This window comes from Labrus bergylta, chromosome 7 (assembly GCF_963930695.1).
Source record: "Labrus bergylta chromosome 7, fLabBer1.1, whole genome shotgun sequence".
Classification (NCBI taxonomy): Eukaryota; Metazoa; Chordata; class Actinopteri; order Labriformes; family Labridae; genus Labrus; species Labrus bergylta.
Window position 1 is genome coordinate 5674620 of NC_089201.1, and position 15282 is coordinate 5689901.

At 41.1% G+C, this 15282-nt stretch overlaps 2 protein-coding genes across 6 annotated transcripts in view; both read left to right on the plus strand.

Moving 5' to 3' along the window:
• bicd1a (bicaudal D homolog 1a) overlaps positions 1 to 3233 on the plus strand; it is a 48813-nt gene extending 45580 nt beyond the window's left edge. For all 5 annotated transcript variants that reach the window (XM_065956566.1, XM_065956570.1, XM_065956567.1 and 2 more), the window contains one exon: positions 1157 to 3233. In XM_065956566.1, the coding sequence (XP_065812638.1) occupies positions 1157 to 1265 (109 nt within the window). In that variant the 3' untranslated portion in view covers positions 1266 to 3233. The remainder of the gene's footprint in view (positions 1 to 1156) is intronic.
• A 5083-nt stretch (positions 3234 to 8316) lies between these two features.
• fgd4a (FYVE, RhoGEF and PH domain containing 4a) overlaps positions 8317 to 15282 on the plus strand; it is a 69647-nt gene continuing 62681 nt past the window's right edge. The window contains exon 1 of the mRNA XM_029278440.2: positions 8317 to 8649. Within this exon, the coding sequence (XP_029134273.2) occupies positions 8550 to 8649 (100 nt within the window). The 5' untranslated portion in view covers positions 8317 to 8549. The remainder of the gene's footprint in view (positions 8650 to 15282) is intronic.

Here is a 15282-nt window from a genome sequence, read left to right on the forward strand (position 1 = left end):
TCATTTGTTACTCCTCTCTTTGAAAAACATCCACAGGAAGAAGTCCAGTACTTAAACTCTGCATCCAGTCAATCTAATAAAATTCATACTGGGCAACAAGTTGTCTTTATTTTTCAGTGGACTGAGATGTTCATTTCGGACAACTTAAAAAAACTGCTGACAGATCTGAGATCATGTTTGGTTTAGTTTTGTGTCTCTTAGACCTCCCCTTTTTTTGTCATATTCCTCACTAAATACTTTGTCTCTTTGTATCTGGCATGATTTAAAGGGTTAGCATGTTTGGGAAATATTTCTGCTCTTTTGATAAGTGTTAGACGAGAATGATTACACCTCTCATGTTTCAGGCATCATGTTAGCTTAGCATCAAACCTAGCTCTGTCAAGGGTGAGAAAATCGTCCTACAAACACCTCAAATGTTTACATCTTAACACATAAAGAGCCTGATTAACAAGAGGATTGTGTTGCTGTTGCACAAATCTGTGCAAACGAGTCAAAAAGACACCGTCTATTTCACAAAACACATGCAAAGGCTTGAATGCTAACTGCCCTGCGTAGCAAACAGCGTCTCTGTGCATCAGTGCTGTTTGTTGTTGTATTTTGGGGTAAAATTGCCCCTTTTTATGTAAATCAACCTCATTGCAAAACACATCTAATTAAAAAAAACAACAGCCAGCAGTAAGAGTAAAAAAAATTGCTGTGCGTTGGTGGTAACTGCGCTACAGTATTTATAGGGGATGTGACGTGGAGACTTCCAGTGATCAGGAACACAACCCCCCTCTGTACTGCCATTGCAGGGTGTTGCACAAAGTTTCCTCTAGGCAGCTGCTTTTACCTTTTCGTAAAGGTATGCTAGCAGTTTCCTACTGTTTTCAGTCTTTGTGCTAAGCTAAGCTAACCGGCTGCTTGCTCAGTGCAAAACTTTATATTTCACTGACAAACATGAGAGTCGGACTTCTTATTCTAACTGTGCGAAAGATTAAGTATTGGAATATTTCCCCAAAATAACTTTTCTTTAAGGAGCACCATGTCAATTTTTTGTCAAATGTTGAGTTTTGGGTTGTAGATTTGGTCTGACTTTTTTCCTCCCCTGAATTGTTTCCCTCTTCTTAAGCTAAACGGTCTTTGTTCTTTCTCGTTTCTTTTTTCATTCTTACAGTCTTAAATTATTGGCAGACCACGCAGTCCTGTCGAGCAGAAGCAGCCTTCTCTCCCCCTGCGACCCTCGTTACTGTCTCACCAAGCAGCCCCAGCCCCCTGGCACCTAACCATCCCGCTCCAGCCCGGGTCCTGGTCCCAGCCTGGTAGGAGTCCTACAGAGACAGATACGCTGGCGGGGAGTTCCCTCAGATAACCTCCCCTTCCCCAGCCTCAATCCAATCTGGTGCTTACTGGACTCTGTGACCACACCCCCTCCCTCCCACGGCACGCCTCCTGGTTACCTGGGTCACAGAAGAAGAGCAGGATGTTCTCTTCTTCTCTGGAAAAAAAAAAAGGACCTGAGGCTCAAACACGCCAGAGTGATAAATCAGGGGAATCTTTTCCCTTATCGGTATTAGTATTTATTAATTATTTATCTACTCTGTCGCTTATTTATTATATTCATTTGTGAATATTTTTGAGATATTTATTACAGGAATGTTTTCTCTTTGTTGTTTGTCATTTTTAAAGATGAAACAGAAGACATTAGGTGTTAAACTGCTGTGATTACGCCGACTTAAAGCAGTCTTTTCTGCAAAAAAAAAAAAACAGGTTTAAAACTCACCTAACAGTACTACACAAATCTTAAAATGTTAGATTCTGCAAATATGATAATCAAAAAACATGTATGCCAGTTTCCGGAGCAGAGTGAGTACACTGGGTTTGACACTGGAGGTGGGCCCTGATGGGTGGATTTCAGCTCCCTTTCTAACGTCATTCTCTACTCTTTCTTTGAATGCTTGTGTTTTTTATACAGAGATTTTATTTGCAAATCATGTGCTTGAAGACTATTTTATACCTCTTATAATTTATTTATTTTTTACAGCAGACTCTAGTGACATTGGTGTGTCTGTTTTGTAGCTCGGATCTCCTCAGAGACCGAGACGGAGACGAGAGGCGGAGTGTGTGAGATCAGGACTAGGGCTGTTGGCCTGGTTTTTCATTCTTTCTTTGCCTTTTGAATTGCACAGGTTTAAGTGACCATGGAGTGAACTGACCTCCATCTTTTTAACACTAGCTGAAGGCAGAGGATTCCCTAAAGGTGTGCCTCTTCTAGTGCTACAGTCCCTGTGAGGATAACTGTTGTATTCACATCCATAAAGTGTTGTCTCTTAGCGGTCACAGCCCCTGAAAACTGTTATTATAGTTTCTCCTGCAGGGACAGAAATGTGTGAAAAGTGACATTTCTCATATCAAATGCTTCACCTGTCTGTCACTGTGGAATCTCCATGTGTATCTGCCTCCACATGCTTCCTCCTATCAGTATGCAATACTGTCCAAGCACAATTATGCACTATGCATTAAAGCAATACATTAGCTCCGGTTTAAGAGTGATTTAAAAAATACATTTACCGTAATGAAATCTTTCAACAATTTCTGTCCCGTTGAACCAACCAGCAGGCTGATAGCAAAAACATGTCTCAATCGTACAGATACAGACTGTTTTGATCTGCAGAGGAACGGAGAGCAAAGTCGTGCTGACACGGATGTAATGTGTGACGTTTGTTGTTGCATCATTAAAGTCCTTCTCTCTGGATTTAAACCCTCATTATGTCTTCGATGTAAATGTTCTCCTCGCTGCAATGAATTCAAACTTTTATCCAGATGGATCTAATAGAAAAAGTGAAAACTCCAAAGCCAGTAAAGTGTTGTAGTAAGAGATCCAATCATCTGTGTCTCATCAGCGATGGATGAGTGGACTCGTTTTGTGTCTCTGTGTAGCTACACCTGTGGGATCTGTGTTCGTTCAAATTGTCAATTTTGCAGCTACAGAGTGATCAAATAAAAAGAGGAGTCCAAAACAAAAAAAGCTTCTGAACCCTCTGGACACAGGCTCATTGGTGACCCAGCTCTCCTGATTTGTGTGCACAAGAGAGACAGAGAGACTAACCCAATAAAAGATGATAGACCACCCTGCATTAAGAGAATGGTAGCACTACAGTTTGCTGTACTACAGTGGGTTTCAGTGAACGTTGCTCCTCCAGTTTAAACAGTAATAATTGGTTTCAAACGTGAATAAAAGACCTGCCCTTGGATTTGTGTTTGTGTCTGTTTCTCTGCCTTAATGTGTTGATTAAGTCAAAAGAAATTCACTTCCTGCTTCTTGACTTGGTAGCCTACTTTTATTCATTGATTATATAGTTGGTAAACTGCAGATGTTTTTGTTTCCTTAATAGAGAAAAGAAAACTTTTGACAAGGCTATCGGCAACAAAAAAATGTTGCAAAAGTGTGTTTTGTGCAGAATCACACGAGGGATGGGGAGGGCTGTTTTACTGAGTATCAGCGCTGCAGCTCTAACCCCTAACAGTTCAACGACAAACGTTCAGAAGGAACCGGTGAAAATAAAAACACGTCATTATTTTAGTCCAACAACTCAGCTAGTTCCACATGTTGACTGAATCTGAACTGTTGCCAAGCAACCCAAACATTCTACTGCACTCTGCTCTGCTTGTCTCCATGGTTACCACAGAAGGAAGTTTTAACTCACATGTTTGCAGGGGTGTGTCTAGACTTTTAAGACTGGGGCTCTGACTTGTGCAGGGGTGGCCTGAAGTTTTTGTGCACACACATGAATAAAGAGCATTTATTTACCCCGTCTATCTGCACTAATAACATCGACTTTTAAATAACACAAGATAATTGTAACATATAGGCCTACGTCTTCTAAGCGTAGTTCGTCAAGGACTCAAAACAATATGTAGCCTAGGTCCAAAGTCACAATTTAAAGTATTATGAAAAATACAGGAAACATCTGCACACTGAAAACTATGAGCTGCCTTTTAAAACACAGCCTGAAAAGTGGAATTCAACTTAAGTCCCAACTCTGGCAAGGGAAATATCCAATCAACACTTATTTAATAAGTTTAACTTAATTAAAACTCCACTGTCCTATCTCTCAAATAAAGACACAAAAAGCCTTAATATAACTCTTTATAAAAAATTTAAAACAAAACTGATACCAAGGTTGTTAAAAAATGTAGACACTTTGTTAATACTTTTTGATCGGGTTGGGAACAATCACAGCTATTATAACTAGTAGCTATCAAAGAAAAATACTTTAGATTTTTTGGCATATTTTAAACCAAAGCAGCCACACTGTAGGCCTCTCAATTGCACAAATAGATTGGCAACTTTCAGTAGTTACTAAAACATTGCCAGAGTATTAATTGTGCAATGTAGACAGTTTGCAGGAGCCATTTTTGTTAATTTAGGCCAAAACAAGAAATTACCCAAAATCGGGGGCCTATAGGACTTGTATGTTGTCGGCTACTGCTGTCCTGGCGTCCTATACAGAACTATGTGTGCCCTGCCTAGTGTGCACTGTGCAGTATTGCCGCTCTTTTTGTGACTATTGTTCTGTCACGCACCTGTCCAGGGACTTAATTAATTAATTAACCGTTTATTTGAATCAGGGACAGTGTACAAAAAAAAACATTAGTCTCAGAAGAGAAGAGATGCTTTGTACCAGATTTAGCTAGCTAGCTAATTTCCATCTGTTGTCCCTGGGCAGATGATGGCAACAGCAAAATACAAATCAACCAGACACACGCCTGCACGCACGCATGCATGCACGCACGCACACGAGAGAAGAAAGACATAGAACAATTTACAGATATTAAAACATTATAGTTTCCCTGAGAGATCTAAAAGGTTGTCGAGATGACACATTAATACTGACAAGGCTGGTTCCTTAAAATCCATTTTTTTGACTTCCCGGGTGAAAGTGCAGAAGTTTGTGCAAAGTTTAAGACTAGTTGGAAGACTATTCCATTCCTTAACGGCTTTAAAAGAAAAAACAGATTGTGCTAAAGCGGAGCCACGTTTAGGAACACTGCAATCTCCATTAGAGGCAGACCTTGAAGATCTGCTTATCAGCTCAGAGCGAAGTTTCACAAAGCTTTTCAATGGTGGGGGAGCAGCATCATGGATTATTTTGTACACTAAGCGGACATCAGTATAAAAAATTAAATTGTCAAAGCTCAGAATTTTATATTTATCAAGAATATCACAATGATGATACTGTTGTGGTTTCCTGTCCAGAGTTTTAAGGGCTTGTTTATGAAGTGACCTTATGGGTTTTAAAACAGTCTTGTTTGCTTGGGACCAACATGATATACAGTAATGAAAGTAAGAAAAAATCATAGCATTCAAATACATTTTAGACGCTTCGACTGTAAGTGAGTTCCTGATATGTCTAAAGTTGGCTATGTTATATTTAACTTTATGACACATCTTTTTAATATGACTTTTAAAAGTAAGGTTGTGGTCTAGTGTAACACCCAAGTATTTAAACTCATCGACCTTTTTTATCATTTGCCCACCTACAATAATATTTGGAAAAACCATATTTTTGTGTTTATTCACAAAATACATGACCACAGTTTTGTCAGTATTAAGAGTCAGACATGAATAACGTAACCATTCTATGACTTGTTCCATTGCTAATGACAGTTTGGCAGCTACTTGTTCAGGGTCTTTCCCACATGCATATAGGACCGTGTCATCTACATACATCAAGGTCCCCACATCATCACACACAGATGGGAGATCATTGATGTATGCACTAAACAACAACGGTCCTAAGATGGAACCTTGTGGCACTCCCATAACGCAGGCTTTTAGTGATGATATTTTATCATTTATCCGTACGCACTGGGAGCGACCAAGTAGGTAAGACTGAATCCAATTGACAACGTTAACAGAATTTAAATTTAGACAATTTGGAGATGAGAACTGAATGATTAACTGTATCAAAAGCCTTGTGCAGGTCAAGAAATACAGCACCCACCACCCCTCCTTTATCAAGGCTACCTTTAATGACTAGTAGCAACATGCCGTTTCAGTGGAATGGTTTGCTCGAAACCCAAATTGCATAGGGTGCAGTAGATTTTCAATATTAAGATGGGCTACCAGTTGTTCAGCAACAACCTTTTCAATAACTTTTGAAATGGCAGGCAATATACTGATGGGACGATAGTTGCTCACTTCCTGTCTGTCCCCTGATTTGTGAACAGGAGTTACAATAGCAGTCTTCAGAGTGCTAGGGAATACACTTTCGTCCAGTGACCGGTTTATCATTTGAGTGACAGAGGCTGTTAAATCATCCCTAAATTTTTTAAGAAAAACCGTATCAATTCCCCAAGTGTCCTTTTCTTTCGAATTAGATAATGATGATACTATTTTGTTTACCTTTGCCTCATCTACATATTTAAAATGCAGAGCATTTGTTTCGTTTGTTAAAACAGTGGGTAGCTGGAATTCATTGGAATTGCTCCCCAATTCTAAAACAGACTCAAGAAAATACTCATTAAAACCATTTGCAACAGCTAGACTGTCATCCTGTATAACCCCATTTAATTTAAGCTCTATAGGTCTGCTCTTGGAGCAAGCTTTTCCAGTAAGTTGATCTACATTTTTCCACAACTGTTTAGTGTTTCCTTTTGCCTGTTTTATTATCTCCAGAAAGAAATTGGCTTTAGCCTTCCGGAGTTGCCCTGTGGCTTTATTTCTAAGGCTCTTGAATATCATTCGATCAGTTTCCAGACCTGATTTTAGAGATTTTTTTTAGAGCTGCATCTCTAATCTTCATTAAGTGCTGTGAGGTGTCATTAAACCAGGGCAAAGTTTGTTTGCTGTTATGCTTCAGGGGTAGTGTTTTAGTGTATTTGGACAGGAGTTGCTTCAGTGTGGACATTAATTCCTCACAGGCTTGCTCACAGTTTTTACCATTAATTATACTTTCCCATTTAGTTTTCCTGACTTCATCCTCAAAGTTTTCTATATCTTTCTTTGGAATAAGTGAAATACATTTCTTTCCTATCATTTTATCTGGATTTCTGTAACGCATCTTGGAGAGTTGTCTCGCAGCTAAAGTAAAATTATGATCAGACATGCCTGTAATTAGATTAAATGTTTTTGATATATGTTCTACTTTGTTGGTGAAAATTAAATCTAACAAAGTCTTTGAAGATCTTGTTATTCTTGATTCTTGTTATTCTTGAATCTTGATATTTTCTATGATCTGAGTCAGCTGAAATTTAATGGCAATGCCCTTTAACGTCTTTCTGCGTGTTTTATCCAACCAGTTCAGATTGAAATCACCCATTAAGATAGCTTCTTTGCCATTACACTTTTTGAGAACAGAAGATAAATTATTAAAGAACAGATCCTTTTCATTTGGTGGACGATACAAAACAATTACATTAAACGACATTTCATGAGAGAGAGTGATAGTAACTCCAACACATTCCAGATTATCAGTAGGCAAATCCATTTGTTTACTCTTAATCCCTTCTTTAACATATATCATAACTCTGAACTTTGCCACGATGGCTAAACTGGCACATTACAGTATGCTTTGAATGTGCATTGTGCATTGGCGGCAGTAGCTCAGTCTGTAGGGACTTGGGTTGGGAACCAGAGGGTTGCCGGCTCAAGTCCCGGTGTGGACCAAGTATGGAAGTTGGTCTGGTAGCTGGAGAGGTGCCAGATCACCTCCTGAGCACTGCTGAGGTGCCCTTGAGCAAGGCACCAAACCCCCTCCCTACCACCAGCTCAGGAGCGCCCACTGTGGGCAGCTCCGCCACTCTGACATCTCTCCCTTAGTACATGTCCATAGGATCCTGTTTGTGTGCATGTGTGTATATACTTCAGCCTATGTGTGTGTTGCATGACTACAGAGTGTAAAAACTGAAATTTCCCCTTGTGGGGATCAATAAAGTAAAATCTTCTCAAATCTTCTATTGTCCATTTACCTTTAAACTGTAGGCTCTGAATTAAATATGTTGTTGCAGTGATATCGAAACAGACTTGACATTGTTTGAAAGTTCATAAAGCAGGCATCTGACGAACATAATTGTGTCTTTAAGAAATCCTCATGAATGTGTGTGTGTGTGTGTGTGTGTGTGTGTGTGTGTGTGTGTGTGTGTGTGTGTGTGTGTGTGTGTGTCGTGCTAAACAGTAGGAGCATTGTGCTTAAGATATAATAAGGAGGTCTGCATCGTCAGTACGCACTGAGAGGGGGGGAGAGGGGCGGGGCTTAGAATAACACCCTCATCAAGGTGACTTTGCTCGGCGAGAAGTGGGTGATCTCGACCCACCCCCTGACACATGTGGACAGCTGTTTATCAAACTTCGGGGTGTCTCAACTAATTTATTTCTGATTGTTTTGTATTTATTGTTTTGTTATTAACCTGAGCAGGTGGTTCACTTCACACTCCTCCTCATCCGGCCGCTCAGGCGAGACTTTTACCTGCACAGAGGGGACGAGCGCGCTTCTTTCGCTCTTTCTGTTTTCTTTTTCGAAGAGTAATTTCCGGTCACTTTGAATGCGTTTCACTTCAGTGTCTCAATGCTGGAGCGGTCTCTGCCTGTCACAAGAATGGAGGGATTCAGCAGAGTCGCTTTTCGCAGGAAACAAACAAGTCTGGACATTGTGGAGCCAGAAGAAGGTAGGATCTTAAGGAATGCAACCTTCATAACAAGAACACAACTTTCACCACTTCTAGAAACTTCTGTAAAACCCCGGGGCTTCATGGATAGGCTTCTTATTCTTCTGAACTGCAATTTGAAAAAAAAAAAAACCGTTGTCTCCTATCTGGCTGATTTATGCTGATTTGTTGGTGTATATTATTTTATTTTGGATCCATATGGAGGCTGTGTAGTATGACCTTTGTGGGTTAAACTTAAGAATTAGGCCATTACAGGCTTTAAAGTGTTTAGCAGGCACTGGTGACTCAGTGTTCTGACCTGCTGTAGGTCATGTTTTTGTCAGGCTTGTTGGGAAAGCATGGAAGAACCAGACTGTAACACACCTACATTATAGCCCCTTGTTTACACACAACTGCTGCTCAGCAGGTATGAAGGTTTTAAAGGCAGGTCCCGGCCTGTTGTGTTAGCATCTTCATGCTGGAGGGCACATTTCTTTCCCTTTATGGAGACTACTACTTCATGGGCAGACTGCAAACTCAGTGTGCTCTAAATGCACCTCCCAGAAACATGCACAGATACATTCTCTGACACAAAGGTCCATGTGCAGAAGAAGCCTGATCAAAAATAGTCTTTGGATCAGTCTCCAGGCTTCCGAATGAATCTCTGCAGAGCTGCAACCTGGCAGCTGTGACTGAAAGTTTGCCCAGGCTTTACTCTGATTAAGCAGCCACATTTTTACAAATCATCCAAATACATGTCGGCACTCCTGCTGCTGCGTGTTACTATCTGGGTACAACGCCTTCAGAGATTCGTCTTCGTGAATCTCTGTGGAGTTCCTGTGCGAACATGAACCTGAGGTTACTCACTGTAGCTGCAGCTTGATATGAACTTTGCTCTTTGGTTATACTGCCACTATTATAATTAGACACGGTGTCCGTCAGCACTCAGTCACAGTTAACGAGCGATATGGCAGGAAGTGAGCTAGAATACTCAGATATGTTATCTGTCAGTGAGTCAGTGTGTTAGCAATCCTGGAGTCACATGTTTGTATAGATTATTTTCAGCATCATATGCAACTTTTGACACATTCCTAAGTGGGTTCTGGATCCAAAATAAACAGGCATAAAGAAGCAAAAACATCCACACATCAGCATGTTGGAAAAGGGACGTTTCACTCGATTATGTTGGCTAGAAACGTCTCCTATTGCTTAATACATCCTTTATCGGGAGCTCCCTGGGGTGCAGATGTTCTTGCTTCTTGGTGCTTTACACATCTGCTTTGACCAGAGGATGATAAGAAAGTACAGATACTTAATCTAAGGACTAATGATCAGGTGAGTGTGGAACTGGAACTGAGGCCTGTTTTACATCATTACAGCTTTATTATCAAAGGTAAATGTTTCTTACAGCCAGGGAAGAGGAGGGGGAAAACAAAGAGAGATGGGCAAATGGACTAATGGATGAAAAAAGGAAAAATAAATGAATAGGAGTGGTTAACCCTGGTTGGTAGAACAGTCATCCTTATCGGTCCCTGCTTGACTCCGACCCTCGTCCCTTTGGTGCACATCATCCTCGCTCTCTGTTCCCCCTTTTTTTTGCAGAAGTAGAGTAATCATTTAAATCTTGATTATCTTGTTTTCATGATTGTGGGAAGCCCAGCCTCACTCACTGCCCTAGGAATGAAGTCAGAGGCCAAAAACCATCTTTATAAATTACATGAATAAATCAAGTGACATCAGGACACTTAAATTGTTAATCCACCATTGAAACCACCATCAGTTAAATGTTAAAATTAAAGATCAGAGAAATATCACTTTAATGGCCTGTGAAAAAGTACCGTCTTAAACCTGTTTGACCTGGATATGGGAAGTCTAAATCAATGTCCAGAGGAGCTCAGATTCTCTTCTCTGGACGAGGAGGACATTTATGTGGAACACATCAAGCCTCAGAGGCTGCTCCCCTCAGAGACTTCATTAAATCTTCCTTCAGAAACCTTTAACCCTCGTCATCCAATTGGTTTTTCCTCCCAGTCAGAATGGCAGTGCTTTGGTTTCATTACTGAGCTCCTGCAGACGTATCAGTCATCCTGTTAGTGAAGGACTGCAGCTTACTTTGACATGAAATGTGGCTCCTTTTTCCAAAGTGAAAGCACTAGATGAAGCAAACAAACATATTTTGAGTTCCCTGGGCACAGCTGAATGTTCTTCCATTTGACTGGGCTCAATACTAATCTTAGTGATGGAGCACTTTTTATTGCGGCTGCCCAGTGCCGCATTTATCAGATCACAAAGAAGAGACTCACAATCACAATGATCCATCTCTCCTTGTTGTTTTGACTTCAAGCACCTTGTCAGTTTAGGTTTGGATCCTCCTGAGCAGAATAAATGTTGACTTTAAGGTCGTCTCGTTACTTTATTATCATGTAGTTTAAGATACTCTATAAAAGGGTTCATATTTGTAAATCCGACTGTGAAAAGTCAGTGCCTCACCAGCCGCGAACCTCACCGCACGTCACTGTCATGTATGTCTATTTTTTATAATTTTCAGTGGAAGTATTTAACATGAAGTCTGCATTTCTGTTGTCCTTTTGCTCAGTCATCTTTAAATATAAACAGAAAACATCATCCTGTCAGCTGAGTGTAGTGGTTGGATTATACAATGTAGACATAAACACTAGGGTTGTCATGATACAAGAATTTGTAACTTTGATATAATGCTAGGTAAATTAGAAACATTTTGATAATTGTTACGATGCCACGACCACAAAAAAAGATGTCCTAAGCACCCAGTGTTTGGCAAATTGTTTGTTTTTAATGATCAAAAAGGTAAGACAACTTTCTTTAAAGCCTGGCTCAGGCTGCAGGATAATCAGGTCGATTTGTGGTCCGATTCCTCCTTCCCGAATATCGTGGGGTCGTTCCAGACTCAAGGCTGCTCAGAACCGATTATCTTCCCAGATGATCTTGTTGTGTGAGTCGTATAGAGATCCAATCTTAATGTCCACAATCTGCTCGAAGATCGTCTGGGATGCCCAAATTGATTTCTAACATGTTTGATGTTTAGGATTTAAAATCTTGACGATTACGTCATAAACGGGTCTAGAGGAAGTTGTGTGTGACTACAATAAAGTGAGAGACAATGGATGAGTGGACAGGAGGGGCAACAAGTGGCAGGACGCAACCTGCACAGGTGACCTCCAGCTCTCTCTGAAGAACAGACAATCCATGTTGTCTGAGTCACTCCAGACATTTCTTCACCTAAAACTTTTTTTAAAAAGATAAATGTTTTCGTCCTCTCAGCATTATAATCGCAAATTTAACCGCCAGCTCCATTGTTTACGTGAGGTCACATGAGGTGGTGCGTTCCTCCGTCGGGTACGGTGATCTCAGTAAAATCCTGTAGTGTGTGATGTGCCATGATTTTCATCTCTTTTAGTGTGAGCATGCTTGAGATTGAGATTAAGCCAGGCTTAACTTGCAGAAATATGTAGTCACCGTGTGTGAGGAGCCGTCTGCAGAAACAACTGAATGTCATTTCCTCATAAACATCACTCCACAGAGTATCATAGTAATCATAACAAACATGTGGAGAGACATTTATTTAGTGTTTAAAGCACAAATAGCCCGCAGGTGTTTCGGGTTGAGCTGCTGTTGCTGTGAGGAAGGACAGCTGTATCAGTGTGTAACAAAGGATCTGTTTGTTTTGGGTGTGCACAGACGGAAGCCGTGGGACTCCGTGTGAATCAGAGGCAGTGTGGCCTGCTCGCCTCCTGCTCCGCGGATTGTTTCGCTGCTCTGATGCACATTCATCCTGAAGTGAACCCTCTCCCTGTCCTCTGCAGGCTTTAACTCACTGCAGGAAACAGAGGTGCTGTTGTGCAGCTCAGTTCATGATGGCTCAGACTAGATGATCGCCGTGCATTGCTGTACCACATCAGTACAAGCTTCACATAAATCACAGCTCTGTGTATGGACAGACATCGCTGCATTGGTTTTTCAATTCGTAAAGGTCAAGTTTTCTTCCCATGCTTTGTGATTAAATAAACCAGAGCCACTGTTTTGTCAATAACTTCTGAACAGAAACAGAGAATGTGTCTTCTCAGAGTAGAAGTAGTAAAATGTCCAGGGTGGCCTGCACCTCATTTAAAATGTGATTAGCCGCTTCAGGTACCCCAAAATTCTAAATCAGCTATTCTGGCAGGGATGCAACAGGTTAATAACTTTCTTTTCATTTCAATGTGCCGCATTTTGAGTATTACGTTTTTAGAAAGTAAATAGAGAATTTAAAAGTTGTGTGGAATGAGAAGTCACTGTGTGGTTAATCACAGTTACACTTTAATCTTTTGACAGGACTAGTTTAAGTTTCAGTGTCGGTTTAGACACGTTGACTTGTGAATCTTAAATAGCTAGTTTGATGTGTTAACCTATGACTTCTTAGAATTTCAATTCCAGGGGCGTTGATGTTCTTTCCATGTACAGAGGCTATAGTCCTTCAAGTGGGCAGCCCTGATTCATGTCCGACCTGAGGCTCTTTTCCTGCATGCAAGTCCCCACTCTCTCTCTCTCTTTCTCCTGATTTCCTACTCTATCCACTGTCTTATCCAAATAAAGTCAAAAGCCCAAAAAGAAAAAAATAATTTCAGTTCAAGCTGATTGTCTTGAAGGTGAGCTCTCAGAATCGAGGAAGGAATCTGGGAAAAAACACGTATTGAATTTATTTATCCCTCCACGTTGAGAGCACCTTAAATGCTGTGGAGAGGGAAGTCTGGGTTGACTTACTTTGCTTTTGGCCATTGCAACCCGACCTCGGATAAGCGGAAGAAAATGGATGACTGGATTAAATGCTCTGAGTCTTCTTGGGCTTTACCTGTGACAAAAACTTTCACAACACTCCACTAACAGGCTGGTTCAATACTGTAGTTATTTACCTTTTAGGTATTCATTATAGTTTAGAAGTATGAATCAGTGTTTCCTCTTTATTTCACATTCTTGCTTAACAGTGCCTCTGATGCCCCCAGACAGCCCCCCCCCCCCCACACACACACACACCCACAATAGTGAAGTGAGGCCCACCTTCGCCCTCGCCTACACAGACATCCATCTTTTACCTCAGAATGGAGGGGATTGTTTGAGGAGGTTAATGGTTTGCTCAACTGATAATATTGTGTGCGTGTGTGTGTGTATGTGTGTGTGTGTGTGTGTGTGTGTGTGTGTGTGTGTGTGTATGTGTGTGTGTGTGTGTGTGTGTGTGTGTGTGTGTGTGTGTGTGTGTGTGTGTGTGTGTGTGCGCGCGCGTGTGTGTGTGTGTGTGTGTGTGTGTGTGTGTGTGTGTGTGCGCGCGTGTGTTTGTGTTTGTGTGTGTGCGCGCGCGTGTGTGTGTGTGTGTGTGTGTGTGTGTGTGTGTGCGCGCGCGCGTGTGTGTGTGTTTGTGTTTGTGTGTGTGTGTGTGTGTGCGCGCGCGTGTGTGTGTGTGTTTGTGTGTGTGTGTGTGTGTGTGTGTGTGTGTGTGTTTGTGTGTGCGCGCGCGTGTGTGTGTGTGTGTGTGTGTGTGTGTGTGTGTGCGCGCGTGTGTGTTTGTGTTTGTGTGTGTGTTAGTGTGTGTGTGCGTGGACTGCATTTGGCAGGAAGCAGCTGATTCATGTGTGTGCTTGTGTAATATTCCTGAGCAGTTGCACGCTCATGCTCTCCCAGACAGTTTGAGGTGCTCCAGTTTGCACTTGAACCAGTAGATGGAGGTAAATGTTCATAGATGTTGGACTCACAGAGCAGCAGCTCGACCTCCATGCTGCTCACCGTGAGGTATGAACACACGCAGAGTATTTGACAAAATGACAACAAAGCTACCACACACACAATATCTCCTGATGTGAGGCCGTGCTGCTGCTCACAAATCAATCAGGTAACCGTCATGATAATCAGCTTAGTCAAATTGTCTCAATAAAACTAAGAGTTACTTTCATTTCAGGTTATCGTTCTCTTTCTCACTCAGTGGATCTGTTTTGATTAACAGATGAAATTTACAAAATTTACTGAAAGTTTTGCTCTCGGCTGGGGGTGGAGTCCATGGGTGGAGATATTTTTTTTTTTTTTTTACCGGAATCCCATTGTGACATCACAAGGAGAGCAAATTTGAAACAGAGCATTTTTCTCTGTGTTGTGAAACTTATGCAGACCACAAACAAAGGATTGGGTGGGTTTATTTCACATTTTGTGTGTCTGTAGACAATCAGGATACCCAAATATATGTTCAAAAACAATGTAAGAGTGGATTTTTAATTATATGTCCCCTTTAATGCAAGAGCGATTTTATTCTAGTGCTATATCAGGGGTAGAATGGTAGGCGTCTCGATGTTTGCAGGAGGTTGTTAGGTGAGTCACCTCGTTGCACCCAGAGAGCTGAGGATCTGACTTGTTACAGGAGAGCTGGTCCTGTTACTGAGAGGGTAACTTGAAATGTGTTTTTGCACCTTTAAGAGTCAAACAAAATCCATGAGCAGACTGTTCTCTAATAGCATAATTGAATTATTTTTAAATCTTTATGTTTTCCCAAATCCTATCAGCTCAAGTTTAAACACTGAGTCAGGGAAACATGAAACTGTTGGTGCTTACTTTTGTCAATCCCAAAATGCTAAGTCAATAGGAAGCTAAATATCT